This window comes from Anomaloglossus baeobatrachus, chromosome 7, assembly GCF_048569485.1.
Source record: "Anomaloglossus baeobatrachus isolate aAnoBae1 chromosome 7, aAnoBae1.hap1, whole genome shotgun sequence".
NCBI classification, from domain to species: Eukaryota; Metazoa; Chordata; class Amphibia; order Anura; family Aromobatidae; genus Anomaloglossus; species Anomaloglossus baeobatrachus.
In genome coordinates, this window is record NC_134359.1 from 44937075 (window position 1) to 44960450 (window position 23376).

The following is a 23376-nucleotide window of genomic DNA, read 5'->3' on the forward strand; positions in this document are numbered from 1 at the left end:
TCTCTCTCTCCTCTCTTCTCTCTTCTCTCTCTTTCTCCTCTTTCTCTCTTTCTCTTTCTCTTCTCCTCTCCTTTCTCTCTTCTCTCTTTCTCTCTTTCTCTCTTTCTCTCTTTCTCTTTCTCCTTCTTCTCTCTTTCTCTCTTTCTCTCTCTTTCTCTTCTTCTTCTCTCTTTCTCTCTTTCTCTCTTTCCTCTTTCTCCTCTTTCTCTCTTCTCTCTTTCTCTCTCTTTCTCTCTTTCTCTTTCTCTCTCTTTCTCTTTCTCGCTTTCTCTATTTCTTTCTCTATTCTCTTTCTCTTTCTTTCTCTCTCTCTTTCTCTCTTTCTCTCTCTTTCTCTTTCTCTCTTTCTCTCTCTCTTTCTCTCTCTTCTCTTTCTCTTCTCTTCTTCTCTTTCTCTCTTACTCTCTCTTTCTCTTTCTCTCTCTTTCTCTCTTTCTCTCTTTCTCGCTTTCTCTATTTCTTTCTCTTTCTCTCTCTTTCTCTTTCTCTCTCTTTCTCTCTTTCTCTCTTCTCTCTCCTCTTTCTCTCTCTCTTTCTCTTTCTCTCTCTTTCTCTTTTCTCTTTCTTTCTCTCTCTCTCTCTCTTTCTCTCTCTTTCTCTTTCTTTCTCTCTCTCTTTCTCTCTTTCTCTCTCTCTCTCTTTCTCTCTTTCTCTCTTTCTCTCTCTCTCTCTCGCTTTCTCTTTCTCGCTTCTCTCTATTTCTTTTTCTCTTTCTCTCTTTCTCTCTTCTCTCTCTCTTTCTCCTCTCTTCTCTCTTCTCTTTCTCTTCTCTTTCGCGCGCTCTTTCGCGCGCCTTCTTTCGCGCGCTCTTTCGCGCGCTCTTTCGCGCTCTCTTTCGCGCTCTCTTTCGCGCTCTCTTTCGCGCTTCTTTCGCGCTCTCTTTCGCGCTCTCTTTCGCGCTCTCTTTCGCGCTCTCTTTCGCGCTCTCTTTCGCCGCTTTCTTTCGCGCTTTCTTTCGCGCTCTCTTTCGCGCTCTCTTTCGCGCTCTCTTTCGCGCTCTCTTTCGCGCTCTCTTTCGCGCTCTCTTTCGCGCTCTCTTTCGCGCTCTCTTTCGCGCTCTCTTTCGCGCTCTCTTTCGCGCTCTCTTTCGCGCTCTCTTTCGCGCTCTCTTTCGCGCTCTTTCGCGCTCTTTCGCGCTCTTAGCGCTCTTTCGCGCTCTCTTTCGCGCTCTTTCGCGCTCTTTCGCGCTCTCTTTCGCGCTCTTTCGCGCTCTCTTTCGCGCTCTTTCGCGCTCTCTTTCCGCGCTCTTTCGCGCTCTCTTTCGCGCTCTTTTCGCGCTCTCTTTCGCGCTCTCTTTCGCGCTCTCTCTTTCGCGCTCTCTTTCGCGCTCTCTTTCGCGCTCTCTTCGCAGCTCTCTTTCGCGCTCTCTTTCGCGCTCCTTCTTTCGCGCTCTCTTTCGCGCTCTCTTTCGCGCTCTCTTTCGCGCTCTCTCTTTCGCTCTTTTTTCGCTCTTTCGCGCTCTTTTTCTCTCTTTCTCTCTTTCGCTCTCTTTCGCTCTTCTCTTTCTCTTTCTCTCTCTTTCTTTCTCTCTTTCTCTCTTTCTCTTTCGCTCTTTCTCTCTTTCTCTCTTCTCTCTCTTTCTCTCTCTTTCTCCTCTTTCTCTCTCTTTCTCTCTTTCTCTTTCTCTTTCGCTCTTTCTCTCTCTTCTCTTTCTCTTTCGCTCTTTCTCTCTCTTCTCTTCTCTCTTTCTCTCTCTTTCTCTCTCTTTCTCTCTCTTTCTCTCTCCCTTCTCTCTCTCTTTTCCTCTCTTTCTCTCTCTTTCTCTCTCTTTCTCTCTCTTCTCTTTCTCTCTTCTCTCTCTTTCTCTCTCTTTTCTTTCTTTCTCTCTCTTCTCTCTCTTGCTCTTTCGCGCCTTCTTTCGCGCCCTCTTTCGCGCCCTCTTCGCGCCCTCTTTCGCGCCCTCTTTCGCGCCCTCTTTCGCGCCCTCTTTCGCGCCCTCTTTCGCGCCTCTTTCGCGCTCTCTTTCGCGCTCTCTTTCGCGCTCTCTTTCGCGCTCTCTTTCCGCGTCTCTTTCGCGCTCTCTTTCGCGCGCTCTTTCGCGCGCTCTTTCGCGCGCTCTTCGCGCGCTCTTTCGCGCGCTCTTTCGCGCGCTCTTTCGCGCTCTTTCGCGCTCTTCTCTTTCGCGCTCTCTCTTTCGCGCTCTCTTTCGCGCTCTCTCTTTCTCTTTCTCTTTTTCTCTCTCTCTCTCTCTTTCTCTCTCTCTTTCCTCTCTCTCTCTCTTCTCTCCTCTTTCTCTCTCTCTCTTTCTCTCTCTTTCTCTCTCTCTCTTTCTCTCTTTCTCTCTCTCTCTTTCTCTCTCTCTCTCTTTCTCTCTCTCAAGTCAGAAATGAAACAAAGTATCGGAGCGGATGTAGTTCTATTTGTCGGATACCAAATGGTGCGAATAGCCTGTTATCAGTCGGATAGTGGCGAATCCATTCGCTCATCCCTATTAACCCCTTCACGACCATGGACGGATCTTTCCGTCATGGATCGTGTCCCGGTAAGCCCCGCCCCCTGCCGCGGGCAGGCGGCGTGGATCGGCACACATCAGCTGTTTTCAACAGCTGACATGTGTGCCTACATGTTCCGAGTGGAATCGCATTCCACCCGGAACATTAACCCCTTAGATCTCGCTGCCAAAGTCTGGCAGCGAGATCTATATGCGCGCGGGCCATATTTTTTACTTACCGCCGCCCCCTCCGGACGTCACGTGAGTGATCACGTGACGTTCGGTGGTTGCCATCGTAGCACAGGGTCATGTGATGACGCCTGCTGCTACGAAGTTTCACTTTCATTTTTCCTCGGCACGGAGCAGAGGAAAAAAGAAAGTGACTATTTCTGCTGTTTACAGCGGTATAGCTGTGATCAGCAGATAGCGATCAGCAATCGGATTGCTGATCGCTATAGCCCCCTAGGGGGACTAGTAAAATAAAATAAAAAAAAAGTTTTAAAAAATTTAAAAAAAAAACAAAAAACCTAAAAGTTCAAAATCACCCCCCTTTCCCCCCATTGAAAATTAAAGGGTTAAAAAATAAATAAATATACACATATTTGGTATCGCCGCGTTCAGAAATGGCCCGATCTATCAAAATATAAAATCAGTTAATCTGATTGGTAAACGGCGTAGTGGCAAAAAATTCCAAACGCCAAATTACGTTTTTTTGGTCGCCGCAAGTTTTACGCAAAATGCAATAACAGGCGATCAAAACGTAGCATCTGCGCAAAAAATGCTACGCATTAGAAACATCAGCTCGAGACGCAAAAAATAAGCAGTCACTGAGCCATAGATCCCAAAAAATAGAACGCTACGTGTTTCGGAAATGGCGCAAAACGTGCGCCACTTTTATGGACAAACTTGTGAATTTTTTTAACCCCTTTATATACAAGAAAATCTATACATGTTTGGTGTCTACAAACTCGCACCGACCTCAGGCATCATACCTACACATCAGTTTTACCATATAGTGAACACCGTGAATAAAACATCCCAAAAACTATTGTGCCAGCACACTTTTTTGCAATTTTTCCCCACTTGGAATTTTTTGCTGCTTTCCAGTACACCATATGGTAAAACTTATGGTTTCATTTAAAAGTACAACTTGTCCCGCAAAAAACAAGCCCTCATATGGCAAGATTGACGGAAAAATAAAAAAATTACGGCTCTCGGAAGAAGGGGAGCAAAAAACAAAAACGCAAAAACGGAAAGTGCCCGGGGCTGAAGGGGTTAATGACGCCTCCTCCTTGGAGCTGAAATCCTAAACCCGTGTTGTTGTAGTTGGAGCCCATTGTCGTGGGATTTGTGGCTTTCACGCTTTTGTTGAGGTCTGGCGATATCCATTTCATTTTTTTTTTAATCGGAAGTTGAGTCTTTTGCCTTTTTAGCGGTTTTCTGCTTTTTTCTTTCTTACCAAAATGTACATTTAATGAAAAGAGAATGTTGTGTGACGTCGCCGGTTCCATCCCTGTGATTTTTTTTTTTTTTACATAAACATAGTGTTATTCCTCCACGTCCTAATGAGAACAGATTGTCTTCATGTTTTTAAGTCAGGCCGGACAAGTCCATACTTGCTGGTTTCCAGAGAATACAATACACCGGACCCTTTAGCCACAGATAATGACCTTCAACGTAAACATTTCACTCCTTCATTATCTTTCGAAGGGGTTAAAAACCATTCTGCACCTCGCCGCCGCACCTCAGGTTCTGCTAATTAAACATAACAAGCGCCTGCTTTCGCCATGTTAAAATAATTAGTATTATTTCTTATTTTTCATAATTGTTATCTCTAAGAGACAGTAATTAGGCTGTAAAAGGTCTGCCGAGAAGTTATTTCCATTTTTCTTTTTTCTTTTTTTTTTTTAGCTGTTTACTGTGTGTTATTTTAATATGAATGTTTAGAAGGCAAATACTCAAAAACGAGAAGAAGTATATTAGCCATGCACGAACACGTAAACGGGTAACAATGTTTTGAACTTTTGACTTTCAGGCTCCATATCTCACCATCCACTACAGCTTTGACCATCATTTGATAGACCATCGTCTTGGCTATCTCATACATACATTTGACTTGCAACCATTTAGCATACCTTGTCATGTTTATGCATTGTTACGGTATGTGCCCACAATCAGGACTCGCTGCTTCTTGGATACAGCAGGTCCTGACCTGCGGGGCAGCGACTCTCCTCCGCAGGAGACCGCAGCTGCTTGTACCCACAATCAGGACTCGCTGCTTCCTGGATACAGCGGGTCCTGACCTGCGGGGCAGCGACTCTCCTCCGCAGGAGACCGCAGCTGCTTGTACCCACAATCAGGACTCGCTGCTTCCTGGATACAGCGGGTCCTGACCTGCGGGGCAGCGACTCTCCTCCGCAGGAGACCGCAGCTGCTTGTACCCACAATCAGGACTCACTGCTTCCTGGATGCAGCGGGTTCTGACCTGCGGGACCGCGAGTCTCCTCCGCAGGAGACCGCAGCTGCTTGTACCCACAATCAGGACTCGCTGCTTCCTGGAGACAGCGGGTCCTGACCTGCGGGGTCATGAGTCTCCTCTGCAGGAGACTGCAGCTGCTTGTACCCACAATCAGGGTTTAGTGCGCTGCGGTCTCTCGGTTGTGTTCTCCCTACAGGGGACACATGCGAATCCGCAGCAAACAATTGACATGCTGCGGCTTGGAAAGTCAATCTTTCCTGCCGAAAAAGCGAGAACAGTGGGCACGGGATTTATAGAAATCCCCTCCACTGTGCCTGTACTGTACAGCGCAGCGTTCTGGACGCAGCGAACAAGCGCTATATCCAAAACGCTGCAAACACTGATCATGGGCACGCAGCTTTACTGGTTTGCTCCTGGTGATGGAGAAATCTTTCTTCCTGTATACTACAAATTACAACCTGGTCTCACATTCCCTAGTATCTCAGTGTGTTATTAGGTTGATTCCAAAGTGAAAGGTCACTGGTTCGAATCAAGGAGCAGCCATGAAGATTTCCCAAGAAAAGAGAAACCGCATCATCGATAGCGGTCTCTCGGCCAAGGACATTGCCAAACTGCATCATGTGAGGAGTTTGAACAAAATGAAATTTAAGCCCATGCATTCAAAAGCCAAGAGGTGGACGTCAAGACAAAATGATCGGAGTCAACAAGCCAGGTCATCACAAGGTCTATAAGTTCTGGAGCGACAAACACGGCAGTGGAGGCATCCATGAAAGCACCGAGCGACGCACGTTACACAAGTCTGGAATGGTGGCCTGAAAAAAGGGGACGAAGCCTCGACTACAATATCATCTTAAGAAGCGTCTGCTCAAGTTTGCAGAAAAGTATGAAAAGTGGACAGTAGAAGATTGGAAACGGGTGATTTAAAGAGATGAGATGGAAGTCCATAGACTAGGCTCTGATGGGTGTGGAAGAAATGAGAGAAAAAGGGACTAATGGATCGAGAAATTGAAGGAATTTACAAGGCCACTGGAGAAAGCATGATGATATGAGGTTGTTTCACAGCCAAAGGTGTTGGCTACTTGACCAGGATCGATGTGATCTCAATGAGCAAAATTAGAGTATCCTACAAGACAAGTTATTCCATACACTCAAGTACTATGGGTATGAAAAGGACGACCATGTTCCAGCAGGACAACGACCCAAAGCATACGCTGAGATTGGCAAAGAAATTATTCAATGACAATAAAGTAGAGGTGCTGGATTGTCCCCACAGTCCCCAGACCTCATCCCAATCCAACACTTGTGGGTAGAGTAAAGAAAAAGCTGTATACATCCCCCAGAGAGCCGACCAGTATACACCAACATTGGGGACATGTAGAAGAGACCTGGGATCAGATTTCGGTTGACACCTGCTCGATTCTGATCGCGAGCCCAAAAAGATTCAGGACGTGTTGAAAACCAAAGGCGGCTATACAAAATACTAACAAAATAATTAAAATATTGATTTTTAGAAGTAAAACAGTAACAATGCAGTGACATTGCAGGAATCTGCATAACTAATCATATGCTAAATTGCTGCAAGTCAAATTTATGTATGAGATAGCCAAGATAATTGTCTATAGAATGAAGGTCATCTCACGATCAAAACTATAGTGGATGGTGAGATATGGAGCCTGAAAATCAAAAGATCAACACATTGTTACCCTTTTTGCTCGTCAGTGTATATGCTATAGTTGTCTTCTATCGACGTTTTTACTCGGAATCAACTGTAAAGGCCGCTTTACACGCTGCGACATCGCTAAAGCGATGTCGTCGGGGGCACGGAATTCGTGACGCACATCCGGCCGCTCTAGCAATGTCGTTGCGTGTGACACCTACGTGCGATCGAAAATCGACGCAAACACGTGCAAAATCACTCATCGGTGACATGCCCCCTATTCCGAATTATTGTTGCTGCTGCAGGTACAATGTTTTTCGTCGCTCCTGTGGCAGCACACATCGCTATGTGTCACACCACAGGAACGAGGAACCTCTCCTTACCTGCGGCCGCCGGCAATGAGGAAGGAAGGAGGTGGGCGGGATGTTCGTCCCGCTCATCTCCGCCCCTCCGCTTTGATTGGGCGGCTGCTTGGTGATGCTGCACAAACCGCCCCCTTAGAAAGGAGGTGGTTCGCTGGTCGCAGCGACGTCGCTAGGTAGGCAAGTCCATGTGACTGGTCCGCGCGATTTTGTGCGCCACAGGCAGCGATTTGCCCGTGATGCACAAACGATGGGGGCAGCTACGCTCGCTAGCGAGATAGCAGCGTGTAAAGCGGCCTTTTGTGAGCTATCCTATCAAAAGGGCTTATTCACTCGCTAGGGCGTACACATCCTTTCAATTGTTTCCACAGATAGCATATAGACCTATTACAGGTGCATCTCAATAAATTAGAATATCATCAAAAAGTTAATTTATTTCACTAATTCAATGCATAAAGTGAAGCACATAATTATATAGTCATTACATACAGAGGGATCTATTCCTATATATTATATAGTCATTACTCACAGAGGGATCTATTCCTATATATTATATAGTCATTACACACAGAGGGATCTATTCCTATATATTATATAGTCATTACATACAGAGGGATCTATTCCTATATATTATATAGAGTCATTACACACAGAGGGATCTATTCCTATATATTATATAGTCATTACACACAGAGGGATCTATTCCTATATATTATATAGAGTCATTACACACAGAGGGATCTATTCCTATATATTATATAGTCATTACTCACAGAGGGATCTATTCCTATATATTATATAGTCATTACACACAGAGGGATCTATTCCTATATATTATATAGTCATTACACACAGGGATCTATTCCTATATATTATATAGTCATTACACACAGAGGGATCTATTCCTATATATTATATAGTCATTACACACAGAGGGATGTATTCCTATATATTATATAGTCATTACACACAGAGGAATTTATTCCTATATATTATATAGTCATTACACACAGGGATCTATTCCTATATATTATATAGTCATTACACACAGAGGGATCTATTCCTATATATTATATAGTCATTACACACAGAGGAATTTATTCCTATATATTATATAGTCATTACACACAGGGATCTATTCCTATATATTATATAGTCATTACACACAGAGGGATCTATTTCACATGTTTATTTTTGTTGATGATTATGGCTTACAGTCAATAAAAACCCAAAAGTCATTATCTCAGAAAATTAGTCTTGTTAGGTGCTTTGTCATACCCAGAGCACTTAACGCCTCATTTGCATGTGAATTAAAACGCGAATTACTCAGAAATGCAGCAACAGATAGAAGATATAAAGCTGTCCATGGATTTGGCTTTCAAAAGACCAGGTCTTCTAAGATTTGGGGGTGGATTGGTCTTCTTGTCAGATGATCCTTTTTAAGGGGGGGGGGGGGATTTTAAAGTAGAACGAGTCTCCACAACCACAAAATTGAACTCTATGGGAAAATTATACTTCCATTCCTTTATGTATGTGTGTGAGTAACCAGTAATCTGATGCCAGGTTTTTTGTTTTCCATAGGCTTTAATTCATGGTCTGAACAGACATTACTACTCTATAACCATTAACTACAGAAAGAACGAACTGGAACAGAAGGTGAGCATTCCTGCTGCCATTAACGAGTATTATCTGAATTACTAGCATTCGTACCGCTGCAGACAATCATGTGAAAGATGTGGATAGAGCGACATTGTACTGGTTTATAGTAACCTTTTAATTGCTTTAATTAGTAATTGGACCCCAACCAAAAACAGGTTTATTTTCGTCATATTTCCGCAAGTATGGAAAGTGGGTAACTATCCTTTTTGTAAATAAGTATCAAAAAACCTTTAGATAAAAATCCATAAGGATACAATAAATAAAGGAAATGATGATGAAATTGATATTAAAATTAATATTTTTTATTCAATAAATATTCATTACAAATCCATAGAAGTACAAGGCAGGAGAAAGTCCCATAAATTGTAGCAGCGGTTTATCTGGAAAATAAAGTGCTTAGTGCAAAGACCACTATTATTTAAATACATGTCTATTTATCATATATAACAAGGTGCACAGTGCAAAATTAAATGTCCAAGTAATATGATATATATGGAAAAGATAAAGTATAATTATCCTATATATCAACGAAACAAAGTGTAAAGATGTATTAATTTGTAAAGGAAATCGTACCTTCAAAGTGGTCAGTAAATGATCCAAAGTATGCCGCTATGCCCCGACGCGCGTTTCAGCGATTTTTTTTATTTTTTTTTTTTTTTCCTCAGGGGATGCTATAACTAACTATCCTTTTGTGGTAGCTTCTTAGCTCGGACGCCCCTCCCTGTTCAGTGCATCACGAGTTTCCGCACCGACTACACTTAATTTGTGTTGTTTTTTTTTTTTTCTCATTTTATCAGAATTAAAATAATTTTATTAATAGAGGCAAAATTGTGTTGTCTTTAATGTTGTAAATGGTTTTTGTTTTTTCCATTATTTTTTTTTTTTTTATAATGCAGATGCTGTTGAACTTGCACAAGAAGAGCTGGATGGAGGGACTGACACTTCAAGACTACAGCGAGCACTGTAAACTCAATGAGACGGTGGTGAAGGAGATGTTAGAACTTGCCAAGAATTATAATAAGGTATTCCGCACACGTTTTAGCACTTTATCTACCTTTTATACATATGGAAGCTGATATGGAACAATCCGGTGACAAGCCGCCTACTATCCATAATATGGGCCTGAACCATGAATCAAGATGGCACTGGACTTGTGCCATGACTCTATTACTGTGTATTGTCCACAAATAAGCTATAGTTGCGGTTCAATAATGAAGGGTCCATGCTGCTAAAAAAAAAAGTTACTGCAGGACACTTCATTATAGAAAGTAGACACCCCCAAAAGAAAAGACAGAAGACCCCAGACGCCGATCAGAAAGCTGCAGTGGAATGCACGCCCACACACATCAGATCTGACTTCACGTTGACGGCGCTGCAGCCAATTACTGGGGTCGGCCGTTTTACCCATGTAGCTGGCACGAGCCGCTAAGTTCAGTGATTCCCTGCAGCGCTATCTACGTTAACTGCTCCAATCTAGCATCTGGGTCAGTCTATTGCTGCTAATGTGCATGTGCCCAACAAGAAGTAGGAGTCTAATATTAAACCTAGTGGCCAGTGGGAAAATTGCAAGATATTAATTTAGAAAGCGATATTAAAAATAATTTTTCAAACGTTTTAAAAATTTAAAAATTATAACAATTTAACATAATCTGCCAAAGGATTTTTCCAGCATTGTATAAAACATGTATCTGTATCTCTAAAGGATAGAGATTTGTTTATTTATTTTCTGACCCTCTTTTACTCAGTTAATGATATTCTCTGACCACATAAAAGTTGAGCTAAACTTTAATGTCATAAAATTGGAACAGAGGACCCCAGAAAAGGTCCAATCTCAAAGAGTTACAAGCTCACTGACTTATTCTCTTTGAGCTCATTCTGTGCAGGGAAACAAAGCATGTAAAAGATAAACAGTGCAGCATTGTCAGAGGTTCAATTGTTGTGTAGCCCAAAACATATGCATTTCAGTAATATATATAATATATATACGGTATATCTATATATTTAATTGCCTTATTCTGTCTGTCTGTCTTGCTCCAAAATTGTCCTTACGGTGACACAAAGCTGATTGGCCGCTGGGCTCGCCATGGCCCCGCCCCCCGCACGGATTGGCCGCTCGCCCAGGCTCCGCCCCCCCACAGATTGGCCTCGCCCCGGCACCCTGCAGGCATTGGCAACTCTGCCACGCCCCGCCCCCCTCACGCAATGCACGCTAGCTCTGGCCCCCGCCCCCCCCCCCACGCATTCCCTGAACCGACACGGTCACGGAGCCACGACTACCAGGTGAGTACTGTACCCCTGGGAGCCCACATCAGCGTACGCCGCCAAACCAGCCGACACATACCCTCGCATTGCTGGGGCTGGCCGGTGTATGCTGGTGTGGGCTCCCGTGCGAGCGGGGGACGAGATACGCTGGTAACCATGGTAGCATAGTTACCAGCGCATCAAGGTCCTGCAGCGGCGGAACATACACACACGCACACACACACACATACACACACACACACACATACACACACACACACACACACACACACACATCAGATCACACTCACTCTCACACACACATCACATCTCATCCACACACTCACAACATCCTGGGACATCGCTTGCTTCTCGGCGGCGATACTGTGCTGTGAGCTTCCAGGACCTGCCAGAGGATCACATGGCCAGAAGCATGTGGTATCTCCGGATGTTGTGAGTATAAGCGCGTATGTGCAATATCGTCAGTGTGTGTGTGTGTGTGTGTGTGTGTGTGTGTGAGTGTATGCGATCGGGTGTGTGTGAGTGTATGCGATCGGGTGTGTGTGAGTGTATGCGATCGGGTGTGTGTGTGTGTATGCGATCGGGTGTGTGTGTGTGTATGCGATCGGGTGTGTGTGTGTGTATGCGATCGGGTGTGTGTGTGTGTATGCGATCGGGTGTGTGTGAGTGTATGCGATCGGGTGTGTGTGAGTGTATGCGATCGGATCTGTGAGTGTCGGCAGAGGAGCACGGCGTGCTGGAGGAGGCTGGGAGGAGAGAGGCTGATCCTGGGGAAGGCTGGGATGGGGAGGCTCAGAGAAGAGAGGCTGATGCTGGGGGAGGCTGAGGCTGGGAGGAGAGAGGCTGATGCTGGGGACCGAAAAGGCTGATGCTGGGAGGAGAGAGGCTGATGCTGGGGGAGGCTGAGGCTGGGGTAGGCTGGGAGGAGAGAGGCTGATGCTGGGAAGAGAGAGGCTGATGCTGGGAAGAGAGAGGCTGATGCTGGGGGAGGCTGATGCTGGGGGAGGCTGATGCTGGGGGAGGCTGATGCTGGGGGAGGCTGATGCTGGGGGAAGCTGAGGCTGGGGTAGGCTGGGAGGAGAGAGGCTGATGCTGGGGACAGAAAGGCTGATGCTGGGAGGAGAGAGGCTGATGCTGGGAGGAGAGAGGCTGATGCTGGGAGGAGAGAGGCTGATGCTGGGAGGAGAGAGGCTGATGCTGGGAGGAGAGAGGCTGATGCTGGGAGGAGAGAGGCTGATGCTGGGAGGAGAGAGGCTGATGCTGGGAGGAGAGAGGCTGATGCTGGGAGGAGAGAGGCTGATGCTGGGAGGAGAGAGGCTGATGCTGGGAGGAGAGAGGCTGATGCTGGGAGGAGAGAGGCTGATGCTGGGAGGAGAGAGGCTGATGCTGGGAGGAGAGAGGCTGATGCTGGGGACAGAGAGGCTGATGCTGGGGACAGAGAGGCTGATGCTGGGGACAGAGAGGCTGATGCTGGGGACAGAGAGGCTGATGCTGGGGACAGAGAGGCTGATGCTGGGGACAGAGAGGCTGATGCTGGGGACAGAGAGGCTGATGCTGGGGACAGAGAGGCTGATGCTGGGGACAGAGAGGCTGATGCTGGGGACAGAGAGGCTGATGCTGGGGACAGAGAGGCTGATGCTGGGGACAGAGAGGCTGATGCTGGGGACAGAGAGGCTGATGCTGGGGACAGAGAGGCTGATGCTGGGGACAGAGAGGCTGATGCTGGGGACAGAGAGGCTGATGCTGGGGACAGAGAGGCTGATGCTGGGGACAGAGAGGCTGATGCTGGGGACAGAGAGGCTGATGCTGGGGACAGAGAGGCTGATGCTGGGGACAGAGAGGCTGATGCTGGGGACAGAGAGGCTGATGCTGGGGACAGAGAGGCTGATGCTGGGGACAGAGAGGCTGATGCTGGGGACAGAGAGGCTGATGCTGGGGACAGAGAGGCTGATGCTGGGGACAGAGAGGCTGATGCTGGGGACAGAGAGGCTGATGCTGGGGACAGAGAGGCTGATGCTGGGGACAGAGAGGCTGATGCTGGGGACAGAGAGGCTGATGCTGGGGACAGAGAGGCTGATGCTGGGGACAGAGAGGCTGATGCTGGGGACAGAGAGGCTGATGCTGGGGACAGAGAGGCTGATGCTGTGGGGACAGAGAGGCTGATGCTGTGGGGTAGAGAGGCTGATGCTGTGGGGTAGAGAGGCTGATGCTGTGGGGACAGAGAGGCTGATGCTGTGGGGTAGAGAGGCTGATGCTGTGGGGTAGAGAGGCTGATGCTGTGGGGTAGAGAGGCTGATGCTGTGGGGTAGAGAGGCTGATGCTGTGGGGTAGAGAGGCTGATGCTGTGGGGTAGAGAGGCTGATGCTGTGGGGTAGAGAGGCTGATGCTGTGGGGTAGAGAGGCTGATGCTGTGGGGTAGAGAGGCTGATGCTGTGGGGTAGAGAGGCTGATGCTGTGGGGTAGAGAGGCTGATGCTGTGGGGTAGAGAGGCTGATGCTGTGGGGTAGAGAGGCTGATGCTGTGGGGTAGAGAGGCTGATGCTGTGGGGTAGAGAGGCTGATGCTGTGGGGTAGAGAGGCTGATGCTGTGGGGTAGAGAGGCTGATGCTGTGGGGTAGAGAGGCTGATGCTGTGGGGTAGAGAGGCTGATGCTGTGGGGTAGAGAGGCTGATGCTGTGGGGTAGAGAGGCTGATGCTGTGGGGTAGAGAGGCTGATGCTGTGGGGTAGAGAGGCTGATGCTGTGGGGTAGAGAGGCTGATGCTGTGGGGTAGAGAGGCTGATGCTGTGGGGTAGAGAGGCTGATGCTGTGGGGTAGAGAGGCTGATGCTGTGGGGTAGAGAGGCTGATGCTGTGGGGTAGAGAGGCTGATGCTGTGGGGTAGAGAGGCTGATGCTGTGGGGTAGAGAGGCTGATGCTGGTGCAGCATGGGGGATGGAGCACGTTTGGGAGTGCGCAGCATGGGAGATGGAGCACGATGGGGGGTGCGCAGCATGGGGGATGGAGCACGATGGGGAGTGCGCTGCATGGGGGATGGAGCACGATGGGGAGTGCGCTGCATGGGGGATGGAGCACGATGGGAAGTGCGCTGCATGGGGGATGGAGCACGATGGGAAGTGCACACCTCCCCCAACACACACACACACACGCGCGCGCACTGCACAACACACCACACACACACTGGGGACCACAAACAACTGCCCTACACAGACACCCACACACACAGACAACGCTGCACACACAAATATACGCACATACCGCACAACATACACATTGCACAAAACATACCTCCCCCCAAAACACACCACACACACGAACCGCGCAACACACACACACACAACGCTACAGACACACAGCGCTACACAAACAACGCAACACACATACAACACCGCTCTCACCCCCCGTCACACCCAGACAACACCCAGAACATGTACAGCGCCCTACACAAACACTTGGTAAATACACACAACAACATATATATATATATATATATATATATATATATATGTATATATATATATATATATATATATATATATATATATATATATATATATATATATATATATATATATATATAACAAAAATCATACATGAACTACACAATACGTAAATTCTAGAATACCCGATGCGTAGAATCGGGCCACCTTCTAGTATGTATATATATATATATATATGTGTGTATGTATAATGTATATTATAGATAAAAAATATGAAATATAAAAATATATTGTAATACACACACACATTATATATATGGATATTAATATATATATATATATATATATATATATATATTACAATATATTTTTATATTTCATATTTTTTATCTATAATATACATTATACATACACACATATATATATATATATATATATATATATATATATATATATATATAATGTGTGTATGTATAATGTATATTATAGATAAAAAATATGAAATATAAAAATATATTGTAATATATATATATATATATATATATATATACACATTATATATGTATATTAATATATATATATATGTATATTAATATATATATATATATTAATATCCATATATATAATGTGTGTGTGTATTACAATATATTTTTATATTTCATATTTTTTATCTAATATAAATTTTATTTTTATATATATATATAATAAAATTTATATTAGATAAAAAATATGAAATATAACAATATATTGTAATATATATGTATATATATTATATACATACACACATTATATATATGTATATTAATATATATATATATATATATATATATATATATATATATATATATATATTAATATACATATATATAATGTGTGTGTGTGTGTGTATATAATATATTACAATATATTTTTATATTTCATATTTTTTATCTATATATGACAATATACAATGACGAGGGAAAGAAACAGCCAAGAAAAGACAAACTGTTCAAATTTTGTAATGAAACCCAAATGCCAATATGAGTTTTGGTCCAAAATGCATACATTTAAGAAAATAAGTATATGTATGTGCCCCGGAAGGTGACCATTTGATTTAAAGGGCACCAACCAGCAGGATTTTCATATATAAAGTAAAGCCGGTGCTATACTGCCGCTAGGATGCTGAATTTAAGCATAGCTTTTGTTATGAGATTGGATGTTATATTTGAGAAATATTTGCAAGTAAAGTTCCAGCAATGCACTGCTATTTGATTGACAGGTGCAACAAGAAGGGAATATGTGGGTCGGATCTTGCTATCTATTCCTGCCCCTGTCTGCCTGCTCTGGAATTAACATCCATGACGGCGACAGCGGGAGGAAGGTCTGTTAGGCAGACAGGGGTGGGAATAGATAGCAAGACCCGACCCACATATTCCCTTCCTTTTGCACCTGTCAATCAAATAGCAGTGCATTGCTGGAACTTTACTTGCACATATTTCTGAAATAACACATTCAATCTCAGAACAAAAGCTATGCTTACACTCAGTATCCCAGGACCAGTGTAGCACTGGCTTTACTTTATATATGAAAATCCTGCTGGTTGGGTCCCTTTTAAAGTAAAATATTTACCCCGGCGGTGCAGATCAGTGGCTGATAGATTTTATGCGATCTCATGTAAAGTGAAGTGCGCACAGTGGCGCCGCATTCCCCTCTCGATTTGCTTAGTAATGAGCCCCATTTCCATATATCAGACGAGCGTTCGCTCTCCGCGCGGAGGGATCTGCTCAGTATCTCAGCCTGTACCGCATGTTGTCATGTCACTTCTTGTTTTCCAATGTGGCTGCTGCCGGTGGATGGGAGTGGGTGTCAGCCGTGGCATTGAGAAGCTTTCCGTGAAGCTTTGAGAGACGTGAAGGTGAAATCGCTCTTGTGCTTTCACGGTCGCAGTCTGCGTTAGACGGAAGGAAAAAAAAAAAAGAAAAATCTGCTTTCTTTCTATATTGTCAAATTTGATAGGTGCACGTTTCATTAATTGAAAGCTTGTAGCAATCCAGAGCAGGGAGCGCGGCGGTCATATTTATTATACCGCTATAAATAGACAGAACGATACAGAGAGAACCGTGCAATGCATGCACAGAGGAGAGCGGTGTGGAGCTTTATATATTTTATTATACATCCATCATCTCGTATTGTTACAAATAAATGTGGACTGGATTATGTGATGTAGTCTCTTTTATTATGCTACATTTTATTTTTTGAGGAGGGGACGTTCTAGGCTTTATTTTCAGGTCAGCCTCACCTTAGGCTATGTGCGCACTGGGTGTTTTTGGGCTCAAAACTGCATGACTTTCCTTCCCCAGCAAAGTCTATGACTTTTTTCATTTTTGCTGTCCGCACACACCTTTTTTTTTTTTTTTTTTTTTCCCAGCTGCGTTTTTGAGCTTTAAAAAAAAAAAAAAATTGACATGTCAATTCTTTCCTTCGTTTTCCCCCATGCAATGCATTGGAAAAACGCAGTGATGCAAAATGCAGCCAAAAACGCATGCTTTTTTTTTTTGCGCGTTTTTGCCGAGGGTGCGTTTTTAGCCACCAAAACCACACAAAAAACGCAGCATCAAAAAAAGTTCAGTGTGCGCATAGCCCAAGAGAGATTGTCTCATGAATAATATCAGTGGCCTTATAGATGCAGGTCCCAAGTCTGAGACTGGTACCTATCTCCAGAATAGGGGGTCCCCACTCTAATCCGTTGTTCCAAATAGTGCACCAGACGCAGTGATGAGAAATGGCCACACATGCGCCACATTCGCTTCTCACTGCCATCACTCAGCCGAATTCAGCACAGAGGATCACAGATTATGCCATCAATATTTATTTGAAGTAGATGCCAACTTGGGGACCGGCTTTTAAGTCCTGAATGTGTCCCCTGTTCTGAATGCAGCTCCCTCGTTTGACATCTGCATTTAGTAGGGGTTCATTCCATGCCCCCTGATCCTTATTTCCCTGTCTTCAAATTGATCCGTTTTATTAAGCAGTGAAAAGAGCATGCTGAGAATGCGCAGCCAGCGCACTGCGGCACCTTTTTTGCGGCACTGCGGCACCTTTTTTGCGACACTGCGGCACCTTTTTTGCGGCACTTCAACACTTTTTTTGCGGCACTTCAACACTTTTTTTGCGGCACTTCGGGACCTTTTTTGTAGCACTTTTTTGCGGCACTGTGGCACCTTTTTGCGGCACCTTTTTGCGGCACTGCGGCACCTTTTTGCGGTACTGCGTCACATTTTTGCAGCACCTTTTTGGGGCACTGCAGCACCTTTTTGGGGCACTGTAGCACCTTTTTGGGGCACTGCAGCACCTTTTTGCGACACTGCGGCACCTTTGCAACGGGAGTTTTGGTCCCAGTTTTGGCGTTGGGACCTGCATCTATTAGGCATAAATGCCAGTACTGAGACAACCCATTTGTGGCTGCATTCACATCACGTCTGCTCCTCTAGGATACACAGAGTATGCGAATAGACCCTTGTAGACTTTACAGATGCTGTAGGTATCTCAACTCACTTGGTTGCGGTTCAGGTAGGCACAGGAGAACGTTCAGGCTGCTTTATTAAAATTCCATAAAGCATGTCACCAACACAGAAAATAAATGGTCCAAAACAATGGCATTTCTGTGAAAGTTCATTATACAAGTCCTGTCATGGAGGTGTACACAGGAGGCCTTCTTCCCTCCACACACTGACATCTAATGAATCCACCTGGACTTCCTTAAATCCACCATGCCACACCACGGGGTGGGGATCTGTGAGTACCTAGTCCCACCAATCTCTCTAACAGCTCGTGAACCTGGCCCTTGTCAGCTCTAGTAATCCTCTCAGTACTATATGTGCTAGAGCTAGCTTCCAGGCTTACATCACTGAGGACAATCACCTCTGTGATACATATCTCCCATCCATGGCTTGTCCAGCAGCCATCTTACAATGCCAAAAGAGTGTCTCTTTTTGGCATTGGTCAATCTAATATACTTCAATATAGTCCCTGCCTGACTCAGTAGTTGCATCATACAAGGTAGTAAAATTGCTAAAGCTGCCATGGGAAAACTTTCAGAACAAGAAGTGTCTGTAGCCGGGAGGCTGCTGCAGTAGAAATCTCATACTATCTACAGAGATCAATGATTCTCCCAGTCCACATTATTGGTGCATTGCATTTTATGTGAATATTAAACTTTAGAAATAATAATTTTCTGCACTTTTTTTTCAGGCTGTGGAAGAGGAAGATAAGATGACACCCGAGCAGCTGGCCATTAAAAATGTTGGCAAACAGGTAGGTACCGTGTATGCTGCACCACAAGATCAGAGTATACTATATTTTTTTCGTTTTATAAAGATGCACACCAAATTTAGAGATAAAAAAGGGGGTCCCTTTTATACTCCGGTGTTGTCTTACCAGAGGGGGGCAGCAGTTGTGGTGAAGCGGGGTCACAGGAGGCAGAGGTTGGGGTAGCAGCGGCGGTGACGAGTCAGTGGTGGAACAGGCCGGTGCGATGAGTGTCCCAGTCTGTTCGCGGTCCCGGTTCAAGTGATGGCACCCGGAGCGGCGCATGTACAGATGGAGCTCTCATCCAAGAGCTCAATCTGCGCACACGCTGACTCCCGGCGCCATCATTTGAAACTGGGACCGCGGACACACTGGGTCACCCGCAGTCCGCACAGCCGTCCGCACGAACAGAGTGGCTGGCCGCACAGAGGAGCAGCTGGCCGCTGGGACGGAGGCAGCTGGCACTGACAGGCAGCCGTCACGCATCCACAGGCACCCGGTCGCCCGAACGCACACAGAGCCGCACAGACAGCCCCATCAGTAGGCTATATTCAGATTTGAAGACTCACCCCTCATTTTCCTCACAAATTTTTCAGAGGAAAAGTGCGTCGTATAATCCGAAAAATACAGTAATATCATGTAGTTTTATGCTGGCTCCGTCTCCAGCATGTAACTATTTTTATATTTCTTTTCACTGACAATGAGCAGATAATTTGTCATATGTTAAGATAGTCGATCCGTAGTAGGGGGATATGAGTCTTGTAGCTTATGTATAAAGTGATCTGAGAGTAAGTAGGGGGGTATGATGCTGCAGTTTCTATGGTGTAGCCTATGTATTACGTGCTGTGAGAGGGAGCAGGGGGGGTATGATGCTGCAGTTTCTATGCTGTAGCCTATGTATTATGTGTTGTGAGAGGGAGCAGGGGGGTATGATGCTGCAGTTTCTATGGTGTAGCCTATGTATTACGTGCTGTGAGAGGGAGCAGGGGGTATGATGCTGCAGTTTCTATGCTGTAGCCTATGTACTATGGGCTGTGAGAGGGAGCAGGGGGGGTATGATGCTGCAGTTTCTATGCTGTAGCCTATGTACTATGGGCTGTGAGAGGGAGCAGGGGGGTATGATGCTGCAGTTTCTATGCTGTAGCCTATGTACTATGGGCTGTGAGAGGAATCAGGGGGGTATGATGCTGCAGTTTCTATGCTGTAGCCTATGTACTATGGGCTGTGAGAGGGAGCAGGGGGGGTATGATGCTGCAGTTTCTATGCTGTAGCCTATGTATTACGTGCTGTGAGAGGGAGCAGGGGGGGTATGATGCTGCAGTTTCTATGCTGTAGCCTATGTATTACGTGCTGTGAGAGGGAGCAGGGGGTATGATGCTCCAGTTTTTATGCTGTAGCCTATACTATGGGCTGTGAGAGGGAGCAGGGGGGTATGATGCCGATTCTATGCTGTAGCCTACGTATTACGTGCTGGGAGCGGGGGCGTTACCATGCTTCAGTTTGTTGTAGCCTATGTATTTAGAGGCTGTGAGAGTGTGGAGGGGGGATATGATGCTGCAGTTTCTATGCTGTAGCATATGTATTACATGTTGTTAAAGTGTAGAAAAATCAGAGCTGGCAGACCAGTTCTGACGTCTCATCAGGAAAATCTTGCTTTTTCTCACTAGGATACAAAAAGTTGCTGTCAAAAAAAAAAAAAATATGGGAAAGGCGACACTTTCTCTTCTTGTTGCACCACTTTGCTTTTTCCAGGCTCCCAAATAGCTTGCCATTTGAGTCCGCATCACCAATTCCTGTTAATAGACCATTCCTTTAAGTTTGCATTCAGATATTTCTGTCAATCTAAAGTGTAATTATACTGTCATAAAACTTATGTTCTGTCTTATGAGACTTGTTAAAAGTTTTTATAGGTGGGGGTGGGGGGGCGGCAAAGTGCTTAAACCTCCACCGATCTACAGACTTTGTATTGTGCCGCTCATCTTCAGTCTCTAAGGAGAGCAGCACTTGCCAGTGAGTTTCCCTTTAATTTAAAGAGGACCAACCACCAGGATTTTCCTATATAACCTAAAGCCAGTGCTATACTGGCGCTATCATGCTGATTCTATACATACCTTTAGTTTTGAGATCGGATGTATAGTTTCTGAAATACAGGCAAGTAAAGTTTGTGAAATGCGCCTTTACTTGATTGATAGGTGCTACAGAATATCTATGGTAATAAGTGGGTCTGGTTTTGTTAGTTATTCCCGCCCCTGTCTGCTGCTTGTTCCTCCTCCCCCTGTCTCTGTTATTACAGGGGGAGAAGGAAGGAGGAAGGACAGTCATACAGACAGGGGCGGGAATAAGTAACAAAACCCAGCCTGCCTATTAGATATTCTGTTGCTCCTGTCAATCAAATAACAGTGCACATTTCACAAACTTTACTTGCCTGTATTTCAGAAACTATACATCCGATCTCACAACTACAGGTATGTATAGAATCAGCCTGATGGCACCAGTATAGCACTGGCTTTAGTTTATATAGGAAAATCCTGCTGGTTGGTCCTCTTTAAGCGATTGGTATGAAGCCTAACCAATCCGAAGCTCTGATATCTCAAAAGTTTTGCAAGTTTTCTGTAACTTGATGTGTTGCGTTCACCATGTTGACTTTTTCTTTCATCTCTTACAGGATCCGAAACGTCACTTGGAGGAACACGTGGACGTCCTGATGACATCAAACATCGTTCAGTGTTTAGCAGCCATGTTGGACACAGTCGTATTTAAATAGTGGATGCATGGAGAGCGCACCTTTTTGTTTTGCTTAAGTGGTTTATGTATGGAGACCACAGACGGCCTTCCAGACGGTCACCTTCCTTGATAATACTTTGTATCTGCTGCAGTCGGGTTCATTTCTTAGGTTGTTTTTTTTTCTTTTTATATCATATTTTATGAAGTTGACTCTTTTATTATGAAATGAACCTTTTCTGGTGAAATCCTCTGTAAATTAGGGGGTTATATGGACACAAATCGGACATCAATCCGGAGCCACGGGGGTTAACGCTCATTGTGCACCAGTAATAAACTCTCACTTTACTCAAAGACATCCAAGAACATGAACCGCAGCTTCAGACAGGGACATCTGGCACCGGCGGTGACCTGGGAGCAGCACAGTAACACCTCCCCATCTCCCCGTGTAATTACTTCTGTTCCTAAATGTCAGGGACGTCACAGACTACAAACTTCTTTAAACATTCTTGTATTAAGTCTGTATTTAATATTTGGGATATTAATGTATTTAATATTTGGGATATTAATGCCGCAAGTGTCGCTACATAATAAAATTACAGTTACACCTTTCCGGTTCCTTGTACCTTTTTTTTCTGTGAAACTTATCTTTTTTAGGAATTTTCCAGATTTAGTAAACTAAGCTTAAAGGGAAGATGTCATCCAAAAAAAAAAATTCAATAACTGAAAAAAAAATGTAAAGTATTAATGTTTTAATGTTTTGTTTAAATATTATTTGTTTTCAATTGAGCAAAATATAAAAAAAAATTAAAGTTTGATATTTTCCACTGTTAAACACTAGGGGGAGCAGCTGCTGAAATCCTAATGTAGAACTAGCTCACATTACAGCTGCAGTAAAGTGGGCAGAACCTGCTCTCCTGTGTGTGATGTCACCTCCCCCTCCCAATCTGGATGTTTTCAAAAGGAAAAGGGAAGATGAAGTTTCGGATCACAGTGCGGAGCCATTTTGTTGGTGACCACAAATGTCTAAAGTGTCAACAAGGACAGCTTCATAGTGTTCCTCACATAGCGCTTTGCATGCCCCAGTCCAGCAATGCTCTGCCACACGCACAGACACACACACACACACAATGCTCTGCCACACGCACACACACAATGCTCTGCCACACGCCCGCCCGCAGTGCTCTGCCACACGCCCGCCCGCAGTGCTCTGCCACACGCCCGCCCGCAGTGCTCTGCCACACGCCCGCCCGCAGTGCTCTGCCACACGCCCGCCCGCAGTGCTCTGCCACACGCCCGCCCACAATGCTCTGCCACACGCACGCTGGCCTGCAGTGCTTTGCCACACGCACACACAGATGCCTGCCTGCAATGCTCTGAGTGCCCGCCAACAATGCTGTGCCACACGCATGCACAGACACCTGCTCGCAATGCTCTGCATGCATGCCCGCACGCAATGCTCTGCGTCCACACACGCAATGCTCTGCGTCCACACACGCAATGCTCTGCGTGCACGCACGCATGCCACGCAATGCTCTACAAAGCAGTGGTAGCAGGGGGAGGGGTGCCGGTACTCACACAGGCCGAGGGTGACAGGGGTAAAGAGCATACGCTGTGAGCTGCACAAAGATGGCGTCGATTTCCTCCCTCTGATGTGATCTGGACAGCCCAGGAGACGCATCCAGATGACAGCAGGGAGCTCTCCTGTATTAAGTATAAGGTCGCAGTCCGACCATCAGAGTGAATACACAGGGGCTTCCATAAAGGAGGTAACTGTCGTTACACACCGCAAATCCAAGATGGCAGCCCCCAGTGCCTTCAGTAAAACTAGAATTAAATAAAAACTAAATAAACAGAGAATTTAATTATGTATTAAAAATATTTGATTTCATATTCACTATTATTAATACAAAAAAAAGACCCCTTCCCTTTTTAAGGTGGATTATTTCATGGAGTTTTATTTCTTTATTTATAACTGAGTGCCTCATCCAATTGCTGCTGTTCTATTGATTCTGGAACATTTTTTATTTTTCTTCTATGCTCCTCCGTTCCAAAATTATGCCCATTTTCTCTTCAACCAA

At 45.1% G+C, this 23376-nt stretch overlaps 1 protein-coding gene across 1 annotated transcript in view; it reads left to right on the forward strand.

Moving 5' to 3' along the window:
• Positions 1–21908, forward strand: part of PSMD14 (proteasome 26S subunit, non-ATPase 14) — a 122718-nt gene extending 100810 nt beyond the window's left edge. Inside the window, exons 8-11 of the mRNA XM_075318832.1 lie at positions 8511–8585; positions 9485–9610; positions 18518–18580; positions 21240–21908. Of these exons, the coding sequence (XP_075174947.1) occupies positions 8511–8585; positions 9485–9610; positions 18518–18580; positions 21240–21338 (363 nt within the window). The 3' untranslated portion in view covers positions 21339–21908. The remainder of the gene's footprint in view (positions 1–8510; positions 8586–9484; positions 9611–18517; positions 18581–21239) is intronic.
• Positions 21909–23376: the final 1468 nt, after the last annotated feature.